At 45.8% G+C, this 19,734-nt stretch overlaps 1 protein-coding gene across 2 annotated transcripts in view; it reads left to right on the top strand.

The window, feature by feature from the left end:
• The window catches only part of LOC149364645 (uncharacterized), a 39,416-nt gene extending 19,968 nt beyond the window's left edge, over positions 1 to 19,448 (top strand). For both annotated transcript variants that reach the window (XM_089574620.1, XM_089574619.1), the window contains exons 5-6: positions 7,510 to 7,841; positions 11,952 to 19,448. In XM_089574620.1, the coding sequence (XP_089430746.1) occupies positions 7,510 to 7,841; positions 11,952 to 11,962 (343 nt within the window). In that variant the 3' untranslated portion in view covers positions 11,963 to 19,448. The remainder of the gene's footprint in view (positions 1 to 7,509; positions 7,842 to 11,951) is intronic.
• The last annotated feature ends 286 nt before the right edge of the window (positions 19,449 to 19,734 follow it).

The following is a 19,734-nucleotide window of genomic DNA, read 5'->3' as shown; positions in this document are numbered from 1 at the left end:
CAATATTTTATCTTGATCATCTTTATGTGCACTCATTCCTTCACACGGAAGGCATGGTGGAGGGTGGTTTCTCGGGGAGCGGGTCGTTGGAGGAAACGGGGAGGGCTATTCTTGAATCCTACTCAGTGGAGTGGAGATGAGGTGTGAAGTCGGGGCTTTTGTATTTGGGCAAAGGTCTGTCTGTCGTAATGGTAGGTTGTGTTAGACGTGTCTGTGTGTGTCAAGTTTCCAAGTTGAAAAGGAGCAAACTTGTTTCTCGGGTATCTGGGTCACTCATGCCAGCAGGTGGCACCTGTGGTGTGGCAGCCAGGTTATTGTTAACAAGGGGTTTAAAAAACTGGATTTCTTCTAACCCTTCTATTCCTTGAAGTGCTTTTTGGTTTCTGTCTGCTTTTGCCCTCTTTATTTTGGGACTGACCATACTGTAATTCTTTGCAGTAAAATGTTTCACTATACAGAGAATCATTGCGATTGTATTTGGCAATTTTTCTGAAGGGCAATACGGTATTTACACAATTGTAAGTTGGCTTGAATATAAGTTGGGCACCCCTCATATCGTATATTAGGAAAAAAAGAAGGCATGCCCATAGGCACATTCCAAAATGAAAATGTATTACAGTCAAACCCGGTTATAACGAATAGCGTGATTTAACGCGAATAGTTCGTTATATGAAGTATTTCGTTATAACCGAACCCGCTTTTAACGAACCTTTAAGGAACCTCAGTACTAAATTCGTTATACACGAAGTCCGGAACGGCAGAGCGAAAACGCGCTAAGGAAAAAAAAATGTCACTCACCATGAGTAAGGTATTAAGAAATTTATTGCAGAGGAATGCACACTTATTTGCAGTAGGCAGTGATTTTTGCCTGAACACTGCATTTAGCTGCATCAGTGAGAATCACATTTTCGACGCGCGACATTTCCACGAACTCCAGTCCGCTTCCTTGTATTCCGGAGCAGTAACGTGCTCCTCGGAATCTTGAAGTGCGCGACGTCAGCCTTTTTTTCGCCGCGCCCAACGCGGCGAATCATCTCAAGTTTGTCGGAAAGCGGCACGGCACGCCGCTGCTTCGTCGTCATCTTGCAGGATGTAGCGGCGGAATGTGTCGACAAAGTAGGGACGTCCGGAAGCGAGCAGCACGACTTGCAAACGCGAGCAAAGAAAGCTGAGAAGACGGGGGAAAGCGTCGCGGGGCCGCGCATGCGCAGTGGAGGGAGCCCTAAGCTACTGCAGAAAAGCCTCCCGGGCCGATTGCCCTGCATTAGAGTGTACTAGAATAGGTTCTAGTACACTCTACCTGCATTTCACGAAAGCGCGGCGCGGGGGCAGGCAGCGGGGCGTCGCGACATGGAACCGGCGCAGTAGCGCGTTGGCGGTCGTTTGACGACCGATTGCACGCGATAGCGGCGATCGCGCCACCGATTGCGGCCCGGAAATGGCTGCCTAGAGATACTGGATGCGGGCACAAAGGCGCGTTGGCGGGCGTTTGGCGAGCGATCGCGCGCGCTGAGAGTTCACTGTATCCAATGTGTAATTCGTTATAAAAAATACATTTCATATGGATAACGATATCACAACTTCGAGTGTTCGTTATAAGGAATAATTCGCTCTATCTGAGTTCGTTATATTCGGGTTTGACTGTAGTCACTGGGCTACTTGTCCACCCCATGTGCCATTGTCCTCGCTAGCGCTGCTGTCGGCATCGTCACAGCACGTCGTTCTAACATCATTGTCCAGTGAAATCTCCCACTCTGCAAACAGCCGCACTACTAAATCGCATGGAACAGCTGAAATTTTTGCCTCGCTGCAGCCACCACACCTCCATCACCTAATTCGAAACGTCAGACTTGAGGCGCGGCGTGCAGTTCGTTTCTTCGCCGTAAGAATGAGAGCCATCTTGAGTGTATCTGTGAACGAACGCTGGATGCTTACCGGCCCCACAGCACAAATGACGATTGACGAAGCTCTACATTAAAGCATGGTCAGCGGTGTAGTGAAACGCGTCAAACAAAGCCATAGAGAAACTATGCGTGAGTGGCCTCGGCTCATCCATCAGCTACCAATGCGATTAGAACAGCAGCCCTTCATCAACTATATTTAAAAGAAAAAATTGAAACTTCTTCCAAACAGACGCACAGAATAGCTGAATACTGTTGGATAGAGCTGTGGAGCAAACATAAAATTGCAACCATGCCACAGCAACCCTGATATCTTGTCTCACATTCATTGATGGTACCATGCTTTGGTTTCGATTGTAAGTTGACAGCCCCCCCCCCCCCCCCCCCCCCCCCCCACACTTTAGATTTTCAAAGTTAAAAATGTAGGTCGACTTAGAATGTGTAAATGCGGTATGTCTGCATTCTCTTTCTTTGTGTGCATCTTAAGCAGGAAGGGCAGAAGTCACGGTGGGTTTTTCAGCAGCACCCACGCATGTACAGAATTTGCGGCATTTCGTCCAACTTGTCTCGAACCTTACCGTGGAGGAAGACGAAAGCTTAGTCTCGTTTGACGTGGTGTCGTTATTTACCTGCGTAGCGGTTCCCCTTGCTGTGTCCGTTGCTCGCCACGCACTCGAAAACGACCAAACGCTGCACGAGAGAACTCCACTCAACGTTGATGAGGTATGTTGCCTTCTCGACATCTGTCTGCGCAGTACCTTTTTCACCTACAACGGAGAATTTTTCAAGCAAACAACCGGAACTGCTATGGGGGCATCGATTTCAGTCACAGTGGCTAACCTAACCATGGAAGACGTCGAAAGCCGGGCCCTCTCCTCCTTTAATCCCAAGCCAAAGTTATTCCTCCGTTATGTAGACGACTGCTTTTGTGTGGTGAAAACCTCAGAGATAGGAAACCTCCAGAGTCATCTAAATTCAGTTGAACCGGCCATACAATTTACTGTTGAACATGAACAGCAGGGCAGCCTGCCTTTTCTGGATGTCCTACTTGCAAGGCACGACAAAGGCCTGCGGTTGTCGGTGCACAGGAAGCCAACCCACACAGGACAGTACCTACATTTTGATTCGAACCACCCCATCCCGCACAAAGCATCTGTCGTGACGTCATTACTGAAGAGAGCCGACTCCATATGTTCCTCACGTGAAGAAAAAAGGAAGGAGAAGAACCGAGTCATTTCTGACCTCCAAAAGAACGGCTACCCAAGCTCATTCATCCGGCGCATTATCAGGAAACAAGAAAGGCAAAACAAAATCCGATCTATTATTTCCTCAGGCGCGTGCCAGAAGCGAAAACGTGTTTGCATCCCGTACGTGAAAGGCGTGAGCGAGAAGCTGGCTCGCATTCCCGGAAAAGAAGGGGTGCTGGCAACGCACAAACCGACCAGCACTATCGGTCGCCTTCTCCCCCGCCCGAAAAACCGGCAGCCCAGAGAAAAGGCCCAGGGTGTCGTGTCAAAATTCCGTGTTCCGTCTGCCTGGCGTCGTACATAGGGGAAACGAAGAACTTCACGGAAAGGATGAGCCAACACAAAGTGGACATCCGTCACATGAATCGTCAACGCAGCGCCGTGGCCGAACACTGTGAAGGGTGCGACCACCCAATTGACTTCGACAGCACCATTGTATTGGAAACGGAAGCTAACCCACGCAGGAGGCTTCTACTCGAGTCGTGGCACATTCAGCAAACACGAGAGAATGTTAATCGTTCCCTGGGGACACTCCCCTCATCCTATGTCCATGGGCTGCGGCCATTGACCCGGAGGTCCTCCACGCAGGGGCTTAAAAAGCCAAGCTGCGCTCGCCCGTAGTCACACCGTGAAGAAGGGGCTGAGCCGGTCCCGAAACGTCATGTTTTTCCTGTATTTTACTTGGTTGGCGTTACTTACCCTCTCCTAACTTTTGAAAACCATTGAGGTTCCTCAGGGCTGAAGAAGCCTTGCTATAAGTGACCGAATTTTCATGAAAACCCAATTTTTGTATATTTTATCAATTACAGTCACCTCGCAAAAAACTGTTCCTGCAAATAATTTGTGCGAAATGTTGATTCCCCTGAATAGTAAAAAATTATGGCAGAATTTTGTAAAAGAAAGCTCTCTGGGATGAACACTTTATTCTTCTCTGCAACTGGAAGTGTAAAATGTGGCGACAGTTCCCGCAGGCGGGTTCTCTTCCTGAAGAGAATGTGTCGTCATTTTTAGAAATGGTGAACCTTGCTCTTCGTTGTTGACTCATTCATTGGGTGCTGAAAGGGAAACATTTAAAGGGTAATTTTTCTAATCCACTGCCCATGTGTGTTGCTTTGATGTAACTCAACAAACAGGACTAAAACCATAAGAAGTTTTCATGGCTTTTGCAAGTCGCATTCTGCAATGGAATTCAGCAGGTCTTTGGATTACTTCCAAAAATGCCCTCTTTCTGGAATAGCCGTTACTGATTTTTTTTTTTTAACTACTGCCGAGCTCCACCTATGGTTGGTGCTGCTAAAGTTGGGCACGATGTAACACTAAGTCAAGTTCTTGCCTTTGCAGCCTGCGAAGGTTGTACACTTAGAGGGGGAAAGGGCTTCACTAAATGCTCTGCCACTTCTGCTTTGCGAAATCTTCTGAAAGTGCAAGTTCAGCCGCATTGATGTATGAGCATCTAAAAAATAAATGGTTTATCTTAATCAATTTACTTGAGTGTAGGTCGACCTGTTCTCTCAAAATCCTAAGCTTTGTGGTTGAGCAGTACGGGATTCATAATCATGGCAAGGTGCTAACTCTGCTACAAACACAGAAAAGGAAGAGAATGATGCCAGTGATACTATGCTGCGAAAAGCTTTGTCTTCTGGCTGCCTTCAAGCCTTATCAAATTGTGGCAGTTGCTACCACCCTTACGGCGCCCTTTTGCACCATCACTGCGCCAACGCTTTAGAGGCTTCTTCATAAAAATTCAACTTGTTTCGCTCGCTCACCTGTCATGCCTCCCGAATGCCTGTGTCTATTTTTGACAGCATTTATGCAAGCAGTCGTCGCCTTAGGTATGAAGGTGACGGCACGGTGACGGATGTCGCTGTTACATTCTTTGGAACTGTTTGTTACGTATGTTGCACTGTTTTTTTTTTCACTGCGTCACTCCCCCTCTGTAATGCCCTCTGGGCCAAGAGGGTAACTTGAAATAAGTGAAATGTAAATTGAATGGCAGCACATGGGGTAGGTGTTGCCAAAAAGTCAGTCATATTCTAGGGAAAGCTGCAGGAGTACCTTTTCACGTGCAGTAGCAACGCAAAGTTTTATGTGCAACATGCTGTGAATGAATGTGCTCCTAGAAAGGAAATACATGTTGGTGTCTCTTGGAAGTGTAATCCCCATCTTTATTATTTTTCATTGCTTTGCAAATGCACTTTTCAGTATTTTGGTGCTTTATTTCAGTTCAGTTTTTGTTTCTGCACTTCAGCGTTGCTAAGTAAGTCTGAATCCAGTTTGTGTTCTATTTGCACCTTTATTGTAATGCCCATTTATGTGTGTGTATTGTGTGTATGTGAGTGGTGGTGAGGAGGGCACACAATCTGCTTAACTCTTTCGTTACCACGGGAAAGGGACCGTTTTTTATATGTCTCAGACAAACATTTTTTCTAGGAAAAATGCGATAGATAAAAGTATATAAAATGCATAAGAATGATTGAAGTAGAATGCGCTTTCTAATGAAATTTATTTGAACACAAATTCTGGTTTGAAATGCTGTGGAAAAAATCAATAAACAACAAAAAATAAAAATGAACAAAATTTTTGTGTTTATATGACTAACTTTCAAAACACTTTTAGTAAAAAAATTCTAGAATATACAAAATAGTTCGAATTCTTTCTAAAACATGGCATTAAAGTATTAAAATTATAACTTGAGTAGTTTTCGAGCTGGAAATTTTTTTCTTTATGCCTCTTGAAAAGGCTCATTTGAGTGTGTCCTTGATATGATTGTTAACAGACCAACAAAAAAAAATTTTTGAAGTGTAATGTTATGTGCCAAACGAAAGCTTGGTAAGCGTTTAAAAAATACATATCGGAACTTACTTAATATACGAAAAAATTTGGAAAAAATATAAAAACACAACAAAGTATAGCTGCGATATAGCTATATATCGTATGCGATAATTATAGGTGCGATATAACTCCGGAATCAAAATCCGACGTTACAGCATTGTCGTTCGAGTCACTGCTGCTAGGAGAATCTTGAAAATCAGCTGCAGAGGCTGGAGAATCGCGTGTAGCGGGACTCTTTCGAGCGCGCGAAGTGCCCGAGCTCGACGCGACGCCATCCTCACCGCGTGTCATGTCGCAATAAACCTCTGCTCGAAGGGGACTTAAAATGCACGGCTCACAGGGAAATAACGAACTAGGTCGAAAGTGGAACTAACTGTCTGAACAACAAACCAGATGCGCCCGCACAAGCGGATGGGAAAAAGAAAGCGAAACTAACAGGCCAACGTTCCGGGATCGCTTTGTGCAGTTACAGCGTCTGAACCAAAATCCTACAAAGCAACATTGTCACCAGAGGCTCTGCTACTTGTTACATAGGTAATCATTGCAGTCGATGCAGTAGAATTGCGCGCAGAAAGGTTTTTCCGAGCGCGCGGCGTCCGCACGCCCGATGCCATGCCTGGAGCATTCTTGCCGTACCCTCCGCTTCAAGGCTGTTTCAAAAATTCGCACATCATGGAAAAATTGCAGTCTACACAGACACCGAAACTATAGTCTCTGAAGAACAATTTAGATGGCGCCACATCACCATAACGGCTATACTAATGAGGAGCGTCTGTTCGCACAAACGGACCGGAAGCAGGAAACTGAACGCATAGGCCAGCGTTCCGGACTCTCATTGCACAGTTTGAGCTTCGAAACAATACCTGACGATACAGCATTGTTGTCAGGGTCCGTGCTAATTGATGCATCAAAAATATGTAGTGCAAACGCCGCAGAATTGCGTGCAATGGGGTTCTTTCGAGCGAGCGCCATACCCGGTGTTGACGCTTGTTCGGAGCGCCCGACGCTGCACCCCCAACTTCAAGCGCGTCTCAAAAATTGCCGCTTTTTGGCAAAAATATAAACTAAGCAGGAAATTTAAGTTCAATGTGTGAACAACAAACCGAGTGACTTGGCAAGTCCGCAGCGGCCGCGGTCGCACTGCCGTAGCGCTTCGAATTTTTCGATCACCGGCTATCGAAGCACAGTGGTGTGGTAACGAAAGAGTTAACCCACTGTGGTGGCTCATTGCCTTGGTGTTTGGCTCCTGAGCCTGTGAAAGTGGGATCGAATCCCAGCTGTGCTGCAGACATTACGACGGAAGTGAAGTGCAAAAAGCATTTGCTGTGTAATGTGCTGTCCTTGTGCTGTGCGATGTCGGTGCTCGTTAAGGTAGCCTAGGTGGTTAACAATGGTCGAGAGTCCTCTGCTGCGGCATCCCTCCTAGGACATTACGTCCTGCAGACCACCCAACTAACACAGGCTGCTCAGCTGCTGGCTGTGTGAGCCCCGTTCTCCTCTCCTGAGCGCTGTGTTGCACGCCCGTGCAGGCCTCCTCCGGGAATGGCCATCAAGCCAGCGCAGCAGCCGCGGAAGCCGCCCTCTGGAGGCAACCCCTTCTTCTGTGAGCCGTGCAACACCGCGCTGACATCGGAGCAGCAGCTGCAGTCGCACCTGCAGGGTGCCAAGCACAAGGCGCGCGTGGGCGGCCTGGCCACTGCTGTCACAGCACAGGTGGTGACAGCCAACGCAGCTGTGGCCATGGCCGCGGTCGCAGCCCCGGGCACTGTGGCCACTGCTGGAGGCCACCAGCCGGCCCATTTACCACAGCCGTACGTGGCATTCATGCCCGGGCCCACCATGACTCGTGTGTCACCTTGTGGTGAGTGTCTTGGTCCGACTTTGACGTGTGCTGGTCTTTCTATCTCCTGTAGGTGGGGTTCGGTCAGAGCTGGTGGTTTAAAAAAGGAAAAAAGAAGTACAGTAAAGGCTCGTTAATTCGAACTGCAAGGGGCTGGGAAAAAGTTCGAATTATCCAGAAGTTTTGATTATGAAATGACTCCGAATAAAAGTGTCTAGAATTGCTTTCATCGTGGTGAATGTATTTCGTGAAAGACTGGGCAGTTGTTGCCTGATTTTGAGGTCAGAAAAGCTCTGCAGTGACTGTTTTTCATCAATGCTTTATTGCTTGCATACTGTCGGGAGCATCGAAGCAGATGCTCCAAAATAATCTGCTGCGGTCTCAAAAAATCAACTGCCAACTCAAAAGACATGGGTTCGATTCCAGGCAGTGGCAGTTGCATTTCGATGGAGGCAAAATGGTAGGGACCAGTATACTGTCCGTGCATGTTAAAGAACCCGAGGTGGTCGAAATTATTGGCAGCCCTCTACAATGGTGTCCCTCAAAGCCAGAGTCACTTTGTGACGTTAAACCCCATAAACTGTAAACTTCTGTTAATTCAAACTTCTGATAAGATGAACTAAGTTTCTGGTCCCTTCAAGTTCGTCTCGAAGGGAATGTACTGTTACCTCTTCCTTGTTTTTTTGATGTTTCGCCTCCTTGCATCAATGTGCTGTGAAGAAGCCGCCGCCGCGGCTTACTGTCGTCGTGTTCTCACTCATTGTGCGGCATTCTGAAGACTGCCCGCTTGCCTGTTAACGGATCATTGTAGCTTTCGGATGCTTTGCTCCCTTGCCGTTAGGCACTCAAAGAAGCTGCTAATACCTTGCTTGCTCATATGCACGTATACGATCTTCCACTCGTAGTTTGAACTCGGCTCCGGACAGTTCTGCGCTCCGCACAGCGCCTCTCACAGGGCTTCACCTGTGCAGCTAACGCGCAGGCGCAGTGGAAGCCATGGTGTTGCTTTCGCCACGTCGTCTGCTACAGTGGGCAGCCATTTACAGTCTAATCTCGCTACATTGAAATTCATGGGACCCGTGGAAATTTTCACTAAGTGGAAGCTTCATTGTCATGAAATAGGACCAGACCAGAACCTTGATAAATTGGACTGGATAGTTCATGAACAATGTTTATGTCCAAAAATCTGTCAGCTTCGGTCTTTCATCCGTAATGTGCCGTAATGCACATGGTACTCTGGAAATCTCTCATACACATGCTGCACTGGCTATCAAAATGCTTTTTTTTTTCTTTTGCATGTGCTACAAAAGTGCCCCTGCTTTCTTCCTGCTAGAATCCTTATTGAGGCTGTGCTGCCTAAAGGCATTTCGGTGTTGATGAGCCACTCGTGATCATGTTGCTGTGCGTTCAAGGGGTCATATACACCTCGAAATCGATGCTCTAGACAACGTGTCGGAAATGCGGTTGCTCTAATTCTTTGAAGATGTTTTGCAATGCACGGTATGAACATACTATCAGCGATGTGTCCTTCTGTTCGATTTTATTGGCAGAATGACGCAGTTTGTAGCCTTCCCTTCATTGCCAAGAAAGCTGTTGCCAAGTGCAATGCACTGTTATATTTGGATGCTTTGCCCCTTCGCACTTGGGCACCACAGAGAAGCCACTGTGGCAGGTGACTGCTACTGCATCCCAGCTTTTCAAATCACTTGTCCCTACATTTGACTCGCTTGTATGTATGCATATCTGCAGTTGATACTAAACTTATTATATGACTTGCATTTGTCAAAATTTGAATGTAGTTGCTGGGAAATCTTGTTATCCGGGCACATATTAACCGGAAGGAAACAGTGCAGCTCTTTATTACTCTCAATGTTGAGCCTAGAAACTGAAAACATTTCAGCGAGGTTCGACTGCATTTGAAACTGCAGTGTGGATATCATGTTTTTTTTTTTGTTCTTGTGAAGACTATGATGACATGGTGCAAAACCAGCTTTTTGATGGCCTTGGGTCCATGGCAAAACATGCTGCATGTACGGGCAAAATGGAGAGTGGCAATGAAAATGGAAAGGAGGGTTAAAAGTGACAAGGGCTGTAAATGCGGTGTGGAGACAGTGAAAGAGCTCTGCGGTGTGCTCAAAAGTTCAAGGCAGAACTATAATTGATTTGTGTGTGGAATATGGTGCAATGTGGCACGAAGAAATCAGAGAACAAAATGACAACTGGGAAGGGGCAGTCATGACAAGCTGCTGTGAAATATTCTCTTTAAAAAACTTGCTGCTGCGTCATCTGATCTAACCCAACCTGCTTTTTTTTTCCTGACCTCCGACAAAGTAGGGAAATTTCTTTCCCTGCAAAAAATTACTGTGGAAACTTGCGGATAACATGGACCGGCATATAACAAGAGGTTTAATTTAGGGATGGCAAAAACAACATTACAGGAAAGCTCACTGAACACATTTATTTACACTGCACTTCATGCTGTAGTGATAGTCATTGTCAGATGTCTTCCAGGAGTTCCTTGTTAGAGATATCTTTCCATAGAAATTCGTCTTCGGTGTGGCCAAGTGCGTTTTATATCCTGCATTTCTCGAAAGTGCGGGTGACGAGCTCATTGGGAATGTGCGATCCAACTGTAGAATGTGGCCTGGAGAGGCCTGTTTGAGATGTCTGGTAGCAGTAACTGCTGGCTCTTTCTACATCGTCCAGTCCATGTGGCAGCGCTTTGCACGGTGGCGGTGCACTTTCAGCAGCTACGATTACTTTCTAGGGGGGGCAGCCGCCCTCCCCCCCTAACTTTTTTCCAGTGGGGGTGTTGCCGCTCCTTGGATCTTTCCCGATAGCTGATGCGATTCGCCCAATCGGCGGTGCCCGCCGCTTCGGTCTAAGCACATAGACGTACCGAACGTAGACTTATACCGGTTGTTATATGGGGCTCGCCTGCGGCATCCCATCGCTGTTGCACGCTAGCCCCAAGGGTAGCGGTCCGGTGTCCCGCGGAGAGCATAGGCAGGTTCCGGCAAACGACGATGGCATCGTCTCACAAGAACAAGGTTTAATACTGCATCTCGTACGAATGGCGAGAGAAGCTGGCCCCAGCTGTGGCCTCCTTTGAAAACCTCTCCTGCCCAACGTCCTCTTGTCATGCTAGCCTTGAAGCTCGCCAGTCTGTGATACTGTAGTTTTGTACCTAGTGCCTACTTTCATGTCTACTTGCATGAACATATCAGTCCACATTTGCTTCAGTGCGAGCGCGAATTCAGAAATATTCAAAGTGTTTTTTTCGCAGCTTTTGGATCCGTTTACTCACTTGCGCGGTCTGCGGAGGTTTCTGTAATTATGAAATTTCCAACCATTTTTAAAGTGTATGTACCAGTGTAGAATAAGCGAGGATGCAATTATGTAAAATTTAAATGGCTACAGTGAATTAAAACATTAATAATTAATAAGAATAAGAAGTTTGCAGGAGTCGGGTGGATGCAGCTAGCACAGGACCGGGTTAATTGGAGGAATATGGGAGCGGGCTTTGCGCTGCAGTGGGTCTAGTTCGGCTGATGATGATGAAGCAGAGACAATACTTGCCCCCACTCCCAAAAGCGTTCTGGAGTCCCTGAAGATTGCTGTCGTTCCTTATGATGTAGCAAGGAACAACTGCGTGCCTGGCTGCAAGTTCGGCATTTCGGAACGGATGACAGAGAGTGTTCCATCTGTTCCATGTGATGTCGCAGTGTGGTTATTGGCTAAGGGGGGTATTTCACTGTACGGCGACTTTAGAATGGCGTTCTGTGGGAGCAGCGATGACGACAGCACTAATGAGGAGGATGGTGCAAGCGAGGACGAATAGTCCAGTGACTAATACAATTTCATTTTGGAATGTGCCTACAGACACACTTTTCTCTTTTTTTTTTCCTGACATGCGATATGGGGGTGTCGAATTACATTCGAGTCTACTAACAGTCGTGTAAATATGGTAGTATTGTTCGAACAGTGGTTATGTAGCCAGGTGTGTGGGTCTGGTGCGTGAATTTTTCATTGCAGGAGTGCCATGCTAGCAATACCAAAGGAGCTGTGCCCATCTTGCATTCTGGTGGCACCTACATTGAAAGCGTTGGCCTTCTTTTGTGCTTTTCGCAGGGACCTGTTGAATCTGGAGGCCGTGTGTTGTTCCTTGGCAATCTTGGTGACTGCCTCTTCCTGAAGTCATCACCTCCACACTCAACCAGCCCCCTTGGAAGTCGGCACAACTGTCCATGCTCTGTTCTTTTTTTTTCTTCTGTCACATTACTCTCTTGAGTGTGGCATCTTTGCAACTGCATTCGTACTCTTTGACCCATGTAAACAAAGGGCGAATGATGAGTATGCAGAGCCTCGCACCTTTCTGGGCATGTCTGAGGCCTTTTTTTTTTTTTCTTTGGCATGATCTCTTGCTGCTGCCTTTGCTATTTTGGCGGTCTAGGAGTCTTTTAATATTTTTGACAAGCTGCTTTCACGCTTGTAGAAAGCATTGAATGGATTTGTTAGTAATATAAGGAATTTTTAGATTTGACGTTTGCCCTGAGGTTTTTTTTCTTCCCTCTGTTGAGGCAAGTCAGTTTCAGAGCTTTGTCACGATCATACTTATAATGGCGTGATGTGTTGTTGCCCAAAGACCTTTCATTGCCAGAGGCAATGACTTCTCCTGTGTGGTGAACCCCTACATTTTCATTCTGGCCTTAATGGCTGCTTCCTGGGTACAAGTCACTACAGGTCTCACCGCATTTTAATGTATATTTTGTGTTATCATTACACATCCTCTGGCAATGTCAGGAGCCGATCTTTTCTCTCTTTTCTTTTTTTTTTTCCATTCCTTTTCAACATTTTGGGGGCACCTATACTGTTGTTCGTAATCACTGATGCCTGTGCATGCTTTATCAGTATCATCTTTCAGAATTTGGCCATTGTGACGTTTAATACCAAAGCCTTCCGTCTGTTCATAGACCATACTGCTTGTATATGTGGGCATTCTTAATTTTGTCATTCAAATTGCCATATCATTGTATTGAGACTTTGTCATTGGAACTGGCATGTTGATCAGCCCAGGATAGAAGTGATTGACCATCACAGTTTGTTCTGATTGCCAATGTCATGTCTTCTCTTGGGAGTGTACTGTCTATGGAGCTTATTTTTTTATATTACAAGTGTGAGTGAGGTTGTGTGGACAGCGTTTTGTTGGCTTCCTAAAATGTTGCCTGCATTCTCTTAATCTTTATGTCTATCCTATCTTGTGCTAGCATTGTTACAGGACCTCTGTGTCAGACTTGTTGAGCTCTTGTCTCGGTAGCGTAGTGCTGTGCTTTGGAAAATGGGACATGTTGGTTTGAGATTTTGATCAGTTTGAAGTCGACCCCTGATGTAGTGCATTAAATGTACTCTGTAGCCTGATCGCCTGTTGCAGCTGTATGGCTGTGCGGCTGTGCGGCTGTGGTTATCCTGAGCTTTCACTTAGCTGTTTGTTGATCTGACGTGTGCACTTTGTCCTGTTCCTGGCATGTTGTATTTTCACCGTGACAAAATCCTCTGGTCATCATTGGTGTGAGAAGCGTATGTTGCTGTGCAACACATTTTGAGGCATTAATTTTTTTTTTTTAGCCTTTCTCAAGTCATGAAGTACAAGGTTGTGGTGGTGTGTAATGTTTGTTCTTGTGCAGGTGGGGTGGAGGGTCAGAGCTTCTATCATGCCTGCCATTCACTTTTTTTTTTTTCTTTGTGTGTCAGGTTTGGTTTGTTGGTTTGCTGTTCTGTGATAAGATGGACTGAGCTCTTGTGCTGCAGACAGGGCTTCTTATATAGCGATTTTTCTTTTCTGTGTTGCAGTTCCCTTCACATACTCTGCCCTGTGCTACATTTGATGCAAAAGCAGTTCGGTGCAGGAGAAGGAGCTTATTTTCCTGTTGGTGCAGCAGACGTGTTGACATGCACTTTGGTGTAATGAGGGTAACAGTTTGAATGAATTTTGATGGTTCAAACAGAATTATTTTCTAAGCAGTTAACATGAGTGAGGCTACATTGGCCTTGTTTAATATAAGCATGATCACAGATGTATACAGTAGAGTCTTGATCATAAAAATCTCTCTTGATGAAGAAAAATTTTCTTGTGATCCATTTGAGCATCCACCTCGCATGCGGGAAGTGTGGGGTTCGATTCCCTGGGTGCCCACCGGTGATACAATGGGTACAAGCTTTCCCCCTGACCTGGTGCTCAGCTTCCTTAGGATGAAATTCTTGTGATGGGTCTTTTACACCACCTTGATTGGAAGAAATGGGCTTGGGCAGGGAATGTAATGCGAAGGCAAGAGAACCGCTGGTCCTTAAGGGTAACGGAGTGGATTCCAAGAGAAAGCAAACTTAGCAGGGGACGGCAGAAAGTTAGGTGGGCGGATGAGATTAAGAAGTTTGCGGGGATACAGTGGCGGCAACTGACAAAGGACAGGGTTAATTGGAGAGACATGGGAGAGGCCTTTGCCCTGCAGTGGGTGTAGTCAGGCTGATGATGATGATGATGAGTGGAAGAAAGAGAACCTTGTGCCATGGTGCTCTCTGGATGCATGCCCTTGTGCCATAAAAATTCGCGATCATCGTCGTATGATCCAAAATCTGTATTATCCAACAAAATTTGCATGCAGAATTTGTGCAGATCTGTTTCGGCCGCTGGGGTTTACCTACAGCCACGCACCACTGCCGATTCGAGACGTTGGTGATGTACGGACCGTACTCTGCTACTCACTGCTCGAGGTGCACATCGCGAGTTGCAGCTTGCCGTTCGTATCATCCACAGTGGGGCGGGGGAATTGTTCGTAACATCTGAATTTCTGCCCATTGCATAGAGTGCACTGTGGCCGGGTCATTTTACGAAGTCATATCATCCTGAAATCTGTATCAACCGGATCGTATCATCAATATTCTACTGTATCTGTGATTGTACACCTGTGTCTTTAGTGATTTCTTATGCACTGGTTAGGTTACATCATTCTGCGCCATAGTGCATGGACAGCCCCAGTAGTGGCTGCACTGCCCCCGAATCTTAGTTCATGAAAGGAGCGGATTGAGTATGTTCACAGGATGAGACTTGGCTTCAGCGAATGTCTTCTGCATGTACAGCATAGGCTCTGAGTGATCAGTTGCGCTGTGCTGTCAGTTCTGCTCTTTTATGATTGCTTGTGAAAATCGCTTATGCAGAACTGCGCACATTTTGAAAATTGAAAAGCCAGTTTGTTGTGTGACACGTAATGCTGCAAAGAAGCCCTGTTTGCCACTGAGCTCTGGATATGGGAGGCTTGTTTTGTGATATAGGTTAATGCGAGATCTATCAGAGCAATTAGCCTTTGCTGGCCTTTGCTTGCTGCTGGTTCTGTTTATGAGAGCTGTGCACTGTTTCCCTTTTAAGGCATGCCTATTGCTACTAGCATAACTATTGTGCTGTGCTTCACGCATATTATCCTTAGCGAACTGTTTGTTGCCAGTGCACTTTCATGTGTGTTGCTTGTAGGGTGTGGTGGATCTCTTCATATTGACAAAAAAAAGCTGCAATGCATTGTAATCCTGTTACTGTGAAGTAGCGCGTGTATATATGTAACTGCACAGTATTTGAATAGGGCTGTAATTGTCTTGCTTGTTACTCGCTGCTAATGTTAAAGAATTGTTTCTTTTTACTTGCAGAATATGGGGAAGAAAATTACCGCGACGAGTTTGGTGCTGCTATATGTGGTACTTTTGGCTAGTTGTCACGTTTGTTGCTTTGCCTTAGCCTCTGCTGTTAATTGGCAAGTTTAGCTTACATATAATGAGATTGCGCAGAGGAAGTTACCACACAGCATTGAAAAGGATCACGCGGAGCTTTTAGGTCGCTCTGAGGCAAACAGCTCGGTTGGAGTTGTAAGAAAAAGGAGCTTCTGTATATAATTCGATGCCTCACTAGTTTGTGGATGAGCCTGTGACACTCGTACCCATTACATAGGGCCCTACTAGGTTTCTTTTTCAAATATGCCTAACCCAGCTGGCTCGCAATACTCTCGTGGGGGTATATTATTATTGTCTTCCTAGCAATGCATGTTTTCAAGGCACAGAAAACACTGCAGGTTTGACAGTCTTGAAGTTGCTGCCTAATTTATTCCAATGCTTCGCAGATGTTTGTAATTTTTTTTTTGTGCTCAGTATCTGCTGTTCACTTCGTGAATTATGCTTGCAGTTCTTATCGGTATTTTATTTTGCATTGACAAAGAGCATTGAGAAGGACAGCTGTTGCACCATAGTTTAGCTAGTTTCATGGAAGTTTTGCCTACTATATGTGGCCACTGGTGAAGTTGCCACAGCAGACTTCATGTGCATTTTGAAAAAGTTAGAGAGCATCAAAATATGGTCAGACATTTTCCTACTCAGCATTGGATAGGGCGCTTTAGAATGGCTGAGGTAATCGACGTTGCTCTCTTGTAATATGAGAAGAGTTGGAGTTCTTCCTCTTAAGTGTGTAGCATCAAGTATTGTGCACTGCTCTACATTTTAATCTTTAGAAATGAGATACTCTTATACAGCTACCTAGAAATAAGGATAATGTGAGTGCTTTGTCTTGTAGCTGCTCCAGTGGGAAGCTAGCTTGATTTGTTTTATTGTTTTATGGGGAGGACTTCAGCTGGCTGTAGCACTCTCTCCTTGGAGTCAGTTATGCAGCTTGTATATGTGGACAATCAGAGCCAACTGCTGTTAGCTTTTGCTCTGTGTGCAATGGTAAACTGTTCAAGGAGCTGTCTATAAGTAGGGTCCATAGGTTGATTGGAGTTCTGGAATTGTACACATCGTCGGACTTTTTGCCTTCATTCTGTTGTGTGGCTGGTTCAGCTGTTTAGCTGCACTTTAGAAGGGAAAAGGTTAAGGATCTCACAAGAATGTCAGCTTTTTGTACTGAAAGGTGAGCTGTTAATATAGTAGCATATGCAGGCAGGAGGTGAGCAGTTTTCAGTACTGAATTTTTGAGAGATTTTGCGCTGTTTTTGGCAGTGCTACATCATTCCATTGCATCAGAACTAGAAAATTTTGTAAGGTATGAACTTCTGGATGAATTTGTCATGTAACTTGGAGAGCCATTTGGTTTAGTATACGATTTGAGGCATTTTTACGAGCTGGGAAAAGAGCGCCTAATTAATGTCTTGTCAATTACTATGCTAAGCAGTATAACGAAGGATTGCTACCAGTAAAGAGAGTCTGAAGTTGCTTGGTATCCCACGTTACACAGCTGCCTTGTTTAGGCCAGATTTCACTGTCGTGTAAAATTCAGAGTATGAGCATCTTCAGCGGGTATGAAAGAAGCTTACTCTGTGAAATGCATTTCCTGGTTAGCGGGTAGGCTAAACTGTGCTTGCTCAAATCTGAGTTCCGACATTCGGATTGGGGCATTGCGTGTAGCTGTCGTTTTGAGCGATACACAAATAGTACAAGTCAAACTGCGCACCGTGTACTGTAAAGTTAGGCAAGTTGGACAAGCGGCTTTTGACTGCTGTGAATTGTTTTCATCGTTGCACTGTATGTCAGCCATTTTGTGAAATTTGAAGCATTTGAAGGCCGTGGTGGCCTGCCAAGGAGGACTTATAAACAAGGCACTTCTACAGGCGTGTGTAATGCAGCGAGCAGACATAAGAGAACCTGAGTAGATTGCGCCCTTCTGCTTAGTGTTGCACAACATATCTTTGAGGCCCCTAGCAGCCACGTTTAGTGTGTTTGGCACTAAGTTCAAATCACTGGAGGTTACAATAATGCATTGAGTTGCAGAAGGGCAAGCTTTTGTCAAAGCCTGCAATGTGACAAATTACTCTTGTGCACATCTTATTGTGGCTGATAGTTCTAGTACTACTCTTGGGGTTAATGCCGGAAGTGTGTTGAAACCTGATAACTTTGTTCAATGTATTTGTGCTCGTGGCTGCCAAGCGAGCACAGTGTGACGTCAGCCAGTTTCTATTACTATGCGTGCTCTTTTGAGCCAATGCATGGGGCGTTCACCTGGCTGCAAGTGTGAGCAGCTGCGTTGCACTCGTCTGTGGAAGTGTTTTAAATGTGCGTTTTGGCTCGGCAGGCGCAAACTATATAGGATATATTACACAAGAGGACCAGGACCACTATTTCAAGTATACGTGTAATGGGCCACTTTATTGCGCCTCTGGGTGTGTGGAAACAGGTATTCTCTGGCTCTTGCAGAAAAGTATTTTTCCAACCTATCCGGGCAGGACTCGTGCTCGTAGTGCTTTTTTCACTCGCAACCCGTCACAAGAGTTTTCAAAGTATACTGGCGTTGTCGGTGTTTCTGCTATCTATATATTCTAGAGGCTAGCGAAATACTCGTTTCTTCCGACTCGTCCGCTCTGAGAAGCCCTGCTAAGGAATGTTGCTTTGTGATGTTGGAGGCGACCTGGAATGGGTTTCGTTCCAAAAAAGGCTTGCTGAACTATCTAGTATAAGCAAAGCTATTGGGTGCAAGCCTATTCCACCGTTCCAGCGCTTTCTGCAGGGCTGTGAGTCATGCTCCGCCCTCCATGTTAAGTCGCTCGAATGCATTCAGTTTCCCCGCTAGTGGTGTTTTCACCGTTAGATTTATCCATAGCTCATCTTCCACTTAGTTCTAGGTGGCGTCGCTTGGAGCGTGGTGAGAAGGCGTTTGAGGCCAAGGAACAGAAGCAATCAATTTAGGGGTAGTGCATCGTGTACTGCGAACCACCACTGCGGCATGGGCCATCTGCTCAAGCGCATTGGTAGTACACGTTAAGGCTACTTCATAACTTTCGTAAGCTCCACGCGGTAAATGCATTTGCTCACCATGCTTAAATGTTGGTTCGGGACCGCATTAACCTGCTGCGTTTAGGGGTACTTTTGGTTAAAAGGATGCACGACAAATTGAAGTTGGTCTGTATTGGTATATCACCGTGTTCTGATAGAGCATGGCACGATCCGCTTCCGGGTGCCGCTTGTGCGCACGTGCTAATTGGCCCCGATCCGGTAGGCATACGCGCAGCTGTCCTGTTCACGGCACCCTCGGAGAATGTGCATGCGCAGCTTCTCCTAGCAGATTGCGCTATGCTAAATTTTTATAATAAATTACTCTCACTGAAAATGGAGCTTTTATAAGCTAAGAGCAGAAATAAGATGCAGGCATTACCACTACCATCAGTTTTTGCAAGCGAATTGCATCGGCACCAAGTTAAGATTGTTTTTCAAATACTTGATAGCCGTAAAGCCATTCACATCAAGAGGTTGATCAGAGCCGGGTGGCGGTTGAGACAAAAAAAAAAAATCCATTTTTAAAAATTTTATCATAGAAAAAAGTTGGCGGAGTTCAGCGTCCCTTTTTAAGATTTCCAGCATTCACAGGGTGATGACTGGTTCTGGAGTGTTGATCTCGTGGAATTACTGGAACCTGTGTAGCCGGAGCTCGTGCTTCTATAAGCAGTCGGTCATGTGAGCACGCACCCGACCACTTTTATTGGACGCTATATGCCGCACCGTTCATCAGTGTGCTGATGCTGGCCATAGTGCATTTGGCGGAACGAGGTTGGCTCCCATGTTGTACTGTTTTTCTGCGTTCAGAAAAATAAAAGCTTCTTGGCTCTTTAATGCATTGCTGTGCTATTTCGTACTAACAGCCTTTTATTTCAGTGGATTTGAAAGCCCGTCCTAGCAGTATCGAATACTGGACTTCTGGTCAAGAACCAGCTACTGATAATTAGGAGCTTAATGTAAACTCGTCTGCTAGGGATGAGGGCGGAATACAACGCTGACCGAAAGGCAATAAGTTGTGATGTTTCAGCTCCCACACGGCAGCCTTGCAGCTGCTGAGTGGCGGTGGCAGAATTTTGATAGAGGTGAAAGAAGTAAAGGTTTTTGATAGTAATCTGGAGCC

This window comes from Amblyomma mixtum, chromosome 2 (genome assembly GCF_055824585.1).
Source record: "Amblyomma mixtum isolate Tamu chromosome 2, ASM5582458v1, whole genome shotgun sequence".
Taxonomy (NCBI): domain Eukaryota; kingdom Metazoa; phylum Arthropoda; class Arachnida; order Ixodida; family Ixodidae; genus Amblyomma; species Amblyomma mixtum.
Note: the sequence above shows the minus strand (reverse complement) of the source record. Positions and strands in the feature narration are given on the sequence as shown.